Below are 11,439 nucleotides of genomic sequence, written 5' to 3' on the forward strand. Positions count from 1 at the left end.
TCAGGTTTCCAAAAGTCACCGACCTCACCAGAAAAAGTTGCTAAATTTGTCGCTAGTCGCTTTTGGGAAAAAAAGTCACCAGCGTGGTCTGAAAAGCTGCTAAATCTAGTAACAAAGTCAATAATTTGGAACCCTGCCATGTGGTCGCTTCCAGCATGATTAACATGTGAAGCGGGGGGGGGGGGGGGGGGGGGGGGTTAAAGCAGGCTTAGGCTATAAAAAGATTTTCCAAGCTTTGAACATCTCACGGAGCGCTGTTCAATCCATTATCCAGAAATGGAACGAGTATGGCACAACTGTAAACCTACCAAGACAAGGCCGTCCACCTAAACTTACAGGCCGAACAAGGAGAGCACTGATCAGAGATGCAGCCAAGAGGCCCACAGTGACTCTGGACCAAATGCAGAGATCCACAGCTCAGGTGGGGGAATCTGTCCACAGGACAACTATTAGTCGTGCACTGCACAAATGTGGTCTTTATGGAAGAGTGGCAAGAAGAAAGCCATTGTTAAAAGAAAACCATAAAAAGTCCCGTCTGCAGTTTGTCAGAAGCCATGTTGGAGACACAGCAAACATGTGGAACAAGGTGCTTTGGTCACATGAGACCAAAATGGAACCTTTTGGCCAAAATGCAAAACGCTGTGTGTGGCAGAGCATTAACACTGCACATCACTCTGAACACACCATCCCCACTGTCAAATATGGTGGGGGCAGCATCATCATCCTCTGGGGCTGCTTCTCTTCAGCAGGGACAGGGAAGTTGGTCAGAGTTGATGGGAAGATGGATGGAGCCAAATACAGGACAATCTTGGAGGAAAACCTGCTGGAGTCTGCAAAAGACTTGAGACTGGGGTGGAGGTTCACCTTCCAGCAGGACAACGACCCTAAACATAAAGCAGGGCTACAATGGAACGGTTTCTAACCAAACATATTCATGTGTTAGAACGGCCCAGTCAAAGTCCAGACCTAAACCCAATCTGCTGTTCACAAACGCTCTCCATCTAATCTGACTGAGCTTGAGCTGTTTTGCAAAGAAGAATGGGCCAACATTTCAGTCACTAGATGTTCAAAGCTGGTGGAGACATACCCTAAAAGACCTGCAGCTGTAACTGCAGCAAAAGGTGGTTCCACAAAGTATTGACTCAGGGGGGCTCAATACTTTTGCACACCGCAGTTTTCAGTTTTTTATTTGTAAAAAATGTTTTGAATCATGTATCATTTTCTTTCCACTTCACATTTGTAACCACTCTGTGTTGGTCTTTCACATTAAATTCCAGTGAAATACATTTATGTTTGTGGTTGTAATGTGACAAAATATGGAAAAGTTTAAGGGGTACAAATACTTTTGCAAGCCACTGTGTATCCACTTTGGTTTACGTGATGATGCACATGATCAATAGTGGTCAAAGGGGACACCCCCAACTAGGCTTTAAATTCCTGTGACTCTTTTGGTTTTAGAAGTGAAGAAGCCTCTGGGTGACAGGCAAAATGTCTTCAAAAAACTCCTGTAAGTCCAGGCACCTGTTTTTCAAGCTCTTAAGGAAACTTGCATGTGTAATCTGTGCATCAGGAAGCAAAATACAGAAAACAAATTCAATCAATTCAATTACTGACATGGGCAAAAAAATAAAATAAAATAAAGACCTCAGTTAATGCTTTACAGCCAAGAACAGTGTAATTATGTAGTTTGCTTGTGTTTGTGCCACAGATGTATATTCACGAATACAGTTGTGGTCATCTAGCCTAAAACTGACTGGACATTACGTTACTCAGCGCATGGTCAAACAATAAAGCTACATTACAATCTGTTAATGGTAAACATAAAGCCCTGTGAAGAGGAGAGGCTCATGTTTCAACTGCCAGGTCTTTCTGGTTTTCCCCACACTCCCCCAGCAGAGCAGAGGGGAAAGGATTTTCCAAAACAATCACAAACACACGTGACAACACACACACGGTATTTGGAACCTGTGCCTTTTGGCCTCAAACGCACATACTTACTCTCTGACGGGTAGAAGGGCTGCATGTCGATCTTGTGCACTTCTTTGGCGTAATACTCCTCCTCGCTGCGCTGCCGTTCGCAAGTCGCTGCCCGTTCATTCGCTTTTTCTTGCAGTAAATCCCGGGTGCTGTTATAGATCGCGACAATGTCCCGGGAAACCTCCTCGGGTTCAGGAAAGTCCTCTGGGGGTGCAGTGAGTTTCAGCTTACTCAGAATCTGCCCTCGGACGGCTTCGATGCGCTTTTTCTTGAACTGGTCCATGTCCAGCGTACTGCACGTAGACAGACTAAGAGCCACAGTGGCTAAATCCAAAGTGAGGAAAAGGCTGACTATATACACGTTCATTTTCTCCTCCAGCGCAGTCAAATATCAAAAGAACTAATCGGGATTATTCAAGAACACTTTAGCTTTAAATGTTGCCGGACAGATCTATTCCTTGCGCAAAAATCAAAGTGGCGTATTTACGCGTACGAGTCAACAGGTACCGAATAGTTATTTAAAACGGGAATAGCCCCGATTCCCCAGTTTGGTCAAAGTGCACCATTGAACTGCCTCAGGGCGAAAAGAAATCGGGCATTGTGGGACAGCGAGGATCTATTCCCGACTCGTTCAAACGTACAAGACAGGAAGCACATTTGCTACTGAATGTTTCCAGATAAGGACCTTCGACCAGCAACGGATCTGAACTATACGGATAAAAAGAGGGGAGCTTAAAACTAAAGAGCTACCGTCAGCGAGACTGAGCGCGCACACACACACACACACCCCTGCTCAACAACCACACTTCACTCGACACCAGCCTGGGCTCCAATGAGTCGGATTGTCAAACTTCAGCGCCGCAGATAAACACGGGTTATCATTCTGAGTCAATCGCAGGGCCACGACCTGCCAACTTCCAAACTTTAGTTGCCGTCTTGTAGTGAAATAAAAAAGCTCCAGTGCTGTTTTCACGGTGCAGGAGTCTTCCTTCAAACTCAGACTGCTTTGAAATAAAAACAGAAGCTCGGAGTGTGTCCTCGGTGCGACTGTAGAGCGTCTTCCTTCAGCACATCTAGTTGGGGGATGGATCGTTTCTGTGCTGCTAAGCAGTTAGCAGTGGCCGCTACTGGGGCTTTTATTTTTTAAGGGACTGATCGCACACCGTGCGACCCACTCTGCCACCTTTAAAACAAAGGTATGGTCATCACTTTTCGGAGCAGATCCCTTAAATTCCACGGTACGTGACGGGTTATTGTAAACAGGAATGTTCGCTTTGCCCAATGGGACAGCACGGCAACACTGGCTCCTCGCGGCTCATGATGCGGGGTCCTAAAGCCAGTTCAGTCTTTTCAAACATATGGCCTGACTCAGTTATAGAGGTGGGACTCACCAAAAGACCAAGATATGATATTATCACAATACTTCATTCACCATTCAATATTATTGCAATTTATTACATTTTGCAATATGCTGAGTACCACGAGGAATGTACTGCGGTTTATCACCTTTTTAAACTGCAAATTATGCCTTCAAAATTAAACTTTATCATATGTTTTATCCAGTAACATAACGTTATCGCACTTCAGCTAATTTATTAATTGACTGATTGATTGTTGCAAAATGTGAACGCCAAGCATACCAACACTGTCACAACAACCTGCCATAAATGTTGCCATAACATGTTATCAGATTAACACACAAATCATTGAAAAACACACATCTCACACTGTCTGCACAGACAGCCATTCACATTTAACAGAAATTCATATTTAACTATCATATTTACACTCAGCAACCAACCGATTATAACAAGAATACAACCAGCTGGCAGCCAGTTCAGTGGAGTCCCCTCGAGCTAATTGACAACGGCTGTTTCAGTCTGATGGCAACATGTTGGCAATCTGTCTGCATTTATACATTGGACAGATATTATTTGCAAACCCTCGACAATCTCTGAGTGATTGCAGTGAATCCAAGTCAGATTGCGACTGATTGCTGAAAGGCTGCCTCCTATGAGGCGACCTGTGCAATTGCCTTGCAATAAAAAGTGGTTGAGAGTGTGTAACACATAGTGATGGGAAGTGAATGAATGAATGAAGGTTTTATTCCCATGTGGGTGAACAGGTTCACACATTGGAAATTGCAGTTAACAGAGCACTCATCCAGGAATACAACAAACACAAACACGGGGGGACAGGTGTCCGAGGTCATGCAGTCGACTTGCAGCGCTACCTTTAGCAGGAAAACAGAAAGAGATACACTGGGATAGGTAGGTTCAAAAAAATCATCTCGTACTGTATTCATTATAAACACCATACGAGGTTCCAAAAAACACCTCAGCAAAAGCATATTTGCACATTTAAAGCCAGGATAGCAATATGGTGGGTAAGGTCAGGGTCAGGAGGGGATGCAGACGGAGACAAGAGGGTGGGGGCATTGTGGAGCCCAGATGCCAGCTCCTAGCCAAAACAGTTCGCTGATAGTGGTGGAAGTTCATCAGTGGCCGTGGTACACCAGATCCAGCTTCACAAATCACAGAGAGGGCTGAGGGGGGAGAGCGACCATCACACATAGGCCTGGAGAGAGAGTTCAGCTCTTTTCAGAGAGCCGGCTCTTTGGACTCGGCTCCCAAAGAAGAGCTGGCTCTTTCGGCTCCCAAATGGCTCTTGTTATCATTTGCAGCCTCATATTAGCCTAAATAAGCAAAAATTAGTAGTTTGTGTGCTGGAGCCCTTTTGCTTTCAGTTTTTTTATGATAAACTTTATAATTGTTTTATTTGTGCATTTGTCCTGTTAAAAAAATATTCTTACTTTTGTTTAACATTTTAACCCCTTAACTGGCAGCAAAAAAAACCACCTGACAAAAACTACATAACGCCTTCTGGTTATTATTGGCTCTGAAAAACCTAGCCTATTAACTGGCCGCATCTGGTCCGCCGGCTGAATGAAGTGCAGTTTATATGTCAGGCTAGACCCTCCCATTTTGATTGACACCTCATTCGGCCAGTCATGTTAAGAAATGGGTTTGCTAGAGCCAGTGATACTCAGAGGGCATCACGTAGCTTTGTCAGGTGATTTCAACTGCACCAAAAAATAAAACAATTAAATGTGGATTGTTAAACATTAGGTCTCTCTCTTCCAAGTCCCTATTAGTAAATGATTTAATAATTGATCAACGTATTGATTTATTCTGTCTTACAGAAACCTGGTTACAGCAGGATGAATATGTTAGTTTAAATGAATCAACACCCCCGAGTCACAGTAACTGTCAGAATGCTCGAAGCACAGGTCGAGGAGGAGGAGTAGCTGCAATCTTCAATTCCAGCTTATTAATTAATCAAAGACCCAGACAAAGTTTTCATTCTTTTGAAAGCCTGACTCTTAGTCTTGTCCATCCTAATTGGGAAAATCAAAAACCTGTTTTATTTGTTATTATCTATCGTCCACCTGGTCCTTACTCAGAGTTTCTGTCTGATTTCTCAGACTTTTTATCTGATTTAGTGCTCAGTTCAGATAAAATAATTATAGTGGGTGATTTTAACATCCATGTAGATGCTGAGAATGACAGCCTCAACACTGCATTTAATCTATTGTTAGATTCAATTGGCTTCTCTCAAAATGTAAAGGAGCCCACCCACCACTTTAATCATACTCTGGATCTTGTCCTAACATATGGCATAGAAACTGAAGACTTAACAGTATTCCCTGAAAGCCCCCTCCTGTCTGATCATTTCTTAGTAACATTTACATTTACTCTAATGGATTACACAGCAACGGGGAATAAGTTTTATTACAGTAGAAGTCTTTCTGAAAGTGCTGTAACTAAGTTTAAGGATCTAATTCCTTCATTGTTATGCTCTTCAGTGCCAACACAGTGCAGAGCAGCTACCTAAACTCTGCTCCCAGTGAGGTCGATTATCTCGTCAATATTTTTACATCCTCACTGCGTATAACTTTGGATACTGTGGCTCCTCTGAAAAGGAAAGCTTCAAATCAGAAGTGCCTGACTCCGTGGTATAATTCACAAACGCACAGCTTAAAGCAGATAACCCGAAAGCTTGAGAGGGAATGGCGTCTCACTAAATTAGAAGATGCTCATTTAGCCTGGAAAAAGAGTTTGTTGCTCTATAAAAAAGCCCTCCGTAAAGCTAGGACATCTTACTATTCATCATTAATTGAAGAAAATAAGAACAACCCCAGGTTTGTTTTCAGCACTGTAGCCAGGCTGACAAAGAGTCAGAGCTCTGTAGAGCCGAGTATTCCTTTCACTTTAACTAGTAGTGACTTCATGGATTTCTTTACAAATAAAATTTTAGACATTCGAGAAAAAATTATTCATAACCATCTCAAAGATTATTCTTCATGTTCGGCTGCTTTCAGCACTGCTGGTATTTGTTTAGACTCTTTTGCTCCAGTTGATCTTTCAGAGTTAACTTCAATAGTTACTTCCTCCAAACCAGCAACATGTTTGTTAGATCCCATTCCTACTAGACTGTTCAAAGAAGTCTTTCCAATTATTGATGCTTCAATCTTAAAAATGATCAATCAGTCTTTATTAGTTGGCTATGTACCACAGACCTTCAAGGTGGCTGTAATTAAACCTCTGCTTAAAAAGCCATCAGTGACCCAGCTGTCTTAGCTAATTATAGGCCAATCTCCAACCTTCCTTTTCTCTCAAAGATTCTTGAAAGAGTAGTTGTAAAACAGCTAACTGATCATCTGCAGAGGAACGGTTTATTTGAAGAGTTTCAGTCAGGTTTCAGAATTCATCACAGTACAGAAACAGCATTAGTGAAGGTTACAAATGATCTTCTTAGAGCCTCTGACAGTGGACTCATCTCTGTTCTTGTCCTGTTGGACCTCAGTGCAGCTTTTGATACTGTTGACCATAACATTTTATTACAGAGATTAGAGCATACTATAGGTATTAAAGGTACTGCACTGCAGTGGTTTGAATCATATTTATCTCATAGACTCCAATTTGTTCATGTAAATGGGGAGTCTTCTTCACACACTAAGGTTAATTATGGAGTTCCACAGGGTTCTGTGCTAGGACCAATTTTATTTACATTATACATGCTTCCCTTAGGCAGTATTATTAGAAAGCACTGCATCAATTTTCATTGTTATGCAGATGATACTCAGCTTTACCTATCAATGAAGCCAGATGACACACATCAATTAGTCAAACTGCAGGAATGTCTTAAAGATATTAAGGCCTGGATGACCTCTAATTTCCTGCTTCTAAATTCAGATAAAACTGAAATTCTTGTTCTCGGCCCCACAAATCTTAGAAACATGGTGTCCAACCAGATACTTACTCTGGATGGCATTACTTTGGCCTCCAGTAACACTGTGAGAAATCTTGGAGTCATTTTTGACCAGGATATGTCCTTCAATGCACATATTAAACAAATATGTAGGACCGCTTTTTTGCATTTGCGCAATATTTCTAAAATTAGAAACATCCTTTCTCAGAGTGATGCTGAAAAGCTCATTCATGCATTTATTACTTCTAGGCTGGATTATTGTAATTCATTATTATCAGGCTGTCCTAAAAGCTTCCTGAAAAGCCTTCAGCTGATCCAAAATGCTGCAGCTAGAGTACTGACAGGGACTAGAAAGAGAGAGCATATTTCTCCCATATTGGCTTCTCTTCATTGGCTCCCTGTTAAATCTAGAATAGAATTTAAAATTCTTCTCCTCACATACAAGGTCTTGAATAATCAGGCACCATCTTATCTCAAAGACCTCATAGTACCATATCACCCCAATAGAGCACTTCGCTCTCAGACTGCTGGCTTACTTGTGGTTCCTAGGATACTTAAGAGTAGAATGGGAGGCAGAGCCTTCAGCTTTCAGGCCCCTCTTCTGTGGAACCAGCTCCCAGCTTGGATTCAGGAGACAGACACCCTCTCTATTTTTAAGATTAGGCTTAAAACTTTCCTTTATGATAAAGCTTATAGTTAGGGCTGGATCAGGTGACCCTGAACCCTCCCTTAGTTATGCTGCTATAGGCCTAGTCTGCTGGGGGGTTCACATAATGCACTGTTTCTCATTCACCTTATTTACTTTGTTTATACTCCACTCTGCATTTAATCATTAATTGATATTAATCTCTGGCTCTCTTCCACAGCATGTCTTTCTCTCCCCTCAGCCCAACCGGTCGCAGCAGATGACCCCCCCTCCCTGAGCCTGGTTCTGCTGGAGGTTTCTTCCTGTTAAAAGGGAGTTTTTCCTTTCCACTGTCACCAAGTGCTGCTCATAGGGGGTCGTTTTGACTGTTGGGTTTTCTCTGTATTATTGTAGGGTCTTTACCCACAATACAAAGCGCCTTGAGGCGACAGTTTGTTGTGATTTGGCGCTATATAAATAAAATTGAATTGAATTGAATTGAATTGAATTTGGTGCAGCCAGTTACATGATTGGCCGAATGAGGTGTCAATAAAAATGGGAGGATCTAGCCTGCCATATAAAAGGGACTACAAACGGCCCGTCAGCGGGCCCTGGCCAGTTAAGGGGCTACATAAACGTTTAATGGAACACAAGACAAACAAACAAACAAACAAACAAACAGACTGACTTATGTTGCTTTGTGTTGCAGTAGGATGGGATATAGTTGCAGTTTTGGGGAGGGCGGTGGATGCTGCAACAGTGTTGCTGGTTTGGGACCAGACTCACAAGGGTCAGTAGATGGAGACCTAGCTTGCCTTCTCTCCTCCAACTGCACAAACAGATGGACAGTTCTTATGTGGGTGCAGGTTTGTGGTGGAACCTGTGCTCACTGTAATTTGCAATTTGCAATGAAGGCACTCTGCTCTGTTATTTCCAATTTCCTTAAATTGCAGCCAAATGTTACTTCTTTTATATGTATCACTCATATTCACATGTTTTTGGACTGCTGTCTCCCGCAGTCTTGCTGTCTGTACCTGGACTACGCCCATGCACGGTGGAACATCTGTCTCCCCCTCTGCTTTAACATAATATTTCAATTCAATTCAATTTTGTTTATATTAAAACAAACAGTCACCTCAAGGTGCTTTGTATTGTGGGTAAAGACCCTACAATAATACAGAGAAAACCCAACAGTCAAAACGACCCCCTATGAGCAGCACTTGGTGACAGTGGGAAGGAAAAACTCCCTTTAACAGGAAGAAACCTCCAGCAGAACCAGGCTCAGGGAGGGGGGGGTCATCTGCTGTGACTGGTTGGGCTGAGGGGAGAGAAAAAAACACATGCTGTGGAAGAGAGCCAGAGATTAATAACAAGTAATGATTAAATGCAGAGTGGAGTATAAACAAAGTAAATAAGGTGAATGAAAAGAAACAGTGCATTATGGGAACCCCCCCCCCCAGCAGCCTAGGCCTATAGCAGCATAACTAAGGGATGGTTCAGGGTCACCTGATCCAGCCCTAACTATAAGCTTGATCATAAAGGAAAGTTTTAAGCCTAATCTTAAAAATAGAGAGGGTGTCTGTCTCCTGAATCCAAGCTGGAAGCTGGTTCCACAGAAGAGGGGCCTGAAAGCTGAAGGCTCTGCCTCCCATTCTACTTTTTTTTTTTAATACTCTTTATTTAATGCTTTTCTTATGTTAACAATGAAAAAAGGAACATGAGTAGAACGTAATCAAAAACTACAGATAAACACATACAGGCACAAACCTTGGGGTGACAGTTCTCAAGTATATATGTCCGATGCATTGATGTTGTTGTATAGTGTCCATTTCCGCCAGCGCCGTTCAGCGGCGTTAATTTTGAGTCGCAGCAGGAATGTCAGTTTCTCCATTTTATAAATTTCTTCCATTATTTCCATCCAGTGTTTTACTTTTGGTGGCTCTTTTTTTCATCCCGTTCTTTGTAATGACTTTTTTCACAGCTACTATCATTATTTTAAAGATATAGACGTCCTCTTTTTGGATCACACCTTCTAGGATCAGACCAAGGGATAAAACCTGTGGGTCTCTTGGAACTTTATACTTGAGGACTCCATCTATTATCCTCACCACCTCCAACCAGAATGGTTGTAATTTCTCACATGACCAAAAGACATGTAGGTAATTGGGATTTACGTGACCACATTCTCTCCAGCAAGGTTGGTTTACTTTAGTTTGTTTGCTTTTAATATATGGTGTAATAAAATATCTTAATAAGTTCTTCCATCCAAATTGTCTCCAGTTTCTGGAGCTGGTGGAGCTGAATTGTGTTTTACACATCAAGTGCCAATCGCTCTCATAGATATCCAATTGCATTTCTTTTTCCCATTGAATTTTAACATAATATGAATTATTTCCATTGCATTTTTGAAGACATGTATAAAGTTTTGAAACAGTCTTGGAGGGCATCTGTTTAATTGAGTTCAGCATCATTTCCAATAGCCCATTACAGTTGACTAAAATTTGCGATTTCACCTGAGTGTCATAGAAGTGTCTTAGCTGCAAATATCAGAATAGATCTTTATTGTCTAATTTGAATTCTTTTTTAACTTTTTCAAATGACTTAAAGGTATTTCCCTCAGTCAAAGTACCTATTGCTGTTATGCCTCTTTCTGTCCACCTGTTGAAAGTCTGCACTGAAAAAAAAAGTCTGTTGGATTTAATTGAAACATGTACATCAGTTGCACGCAATTAGATTATGTTTTCATTTTATAACTTCATTATATAATCCCAGCATAATATATACATGTTAAATGACTGTGAATATTTCATGTTGAAAACTTCTAATCATTTCATGTTGTAAACTTTTAATCATTTCATGTTGAAATATCCTAATCCAAGTGTGTTTATATCATGCATTTCTGTCACATTTTATGTATACGAATCTTTTATACTTGTAACATAAATTTACTTCATGTTGAATATATTATGTAGTTTTTTATCTAGACATTACAATTAATTTAAATGTTTCACTTACAATGTAGTTATGTGGTAACAACCTAAAATGTATCACAATATAGATTTGGTGTTAATCTATCAAATCCATCTTACATAGCCTAAACCTTTTGAAAGTAGTACACTGTAGCAAGAATAAAACAAATACAGCTGATAACATTTTCCAATAAGCCAAACATTTTAATACAAAATAGTCAACATTCAGATGAGTCTACATCCTAACAGTTTACAGCAGGGTTTTCAGACAAACCAAGGATCACTGACATAAAGTAGAAAAACAAAGTGCATGCCACATAACCTCTCTGTTCAGATACCGATACAAAAGTGAGTCTGACAAAAATAAATAAATAAAAATTTCAAATGGACTTCCACAAACGATTGACCCACAAATCAAAGTTATGTCTATCTTTTATAAAGGGCCAACTTTCTGGGGTGTTATATGGAACACCATACCCCTTACTGCACAATTTCTTACAAACAATTTCAGTTGGTAAAATGTGAAAATTATATCGAGTGCAGCTAAACACATCTTAAACAATGAAAATCCTTCTTTCTACAGAACGCCTTTTTTTA

General features: G+C 41.0%; 1 protein-coding gene across 1 annotated transcript in view; it reads right to left on the bottom strand.

Annotated features, from left to right (window-relative positions):
- The window catches only part of tgfb2 (transforming growth factor, beta 2), a 59,626-nt gene extending 56,442 nt beyond the window's left edge, over positions 1–3,184 (bottom strand). Inside the window, exon 1 of the mRNA XM_030724726.1 lies at positions 1,999–3,184. Within this exon, the coding sequence (XP_030580586.1) occupies positions 1,999–2,344 (346 nt within the window). The 5' untranslated portion in view covers positions 2,345–3,184. The remainder of the gene's footprint in view (positions 1–1,998) is intronic.
- Positions 3,185–11,439: the final 8,255 nt, after the last annotated feature.

The sequence above is a fragment of the Archocentrus centrarchus genome, unplaced genomic scaffold, assembly GCF_007364275.1.
Source record: "Archocentrus centrarchus isolate MPI-CPG fArcCen1 unplaced genomic scaffold, fArcCen1 scaffold_40_ctg1, whole genome shotgun sequence".
NCBI classification, from domain to species: domain Eukaryota; kingdom Metazoa; phylum Chordata; class Actinopteri; order Cichliformes; family Cichlidae; genus Archocentrus; species Archocentrus centrarchus.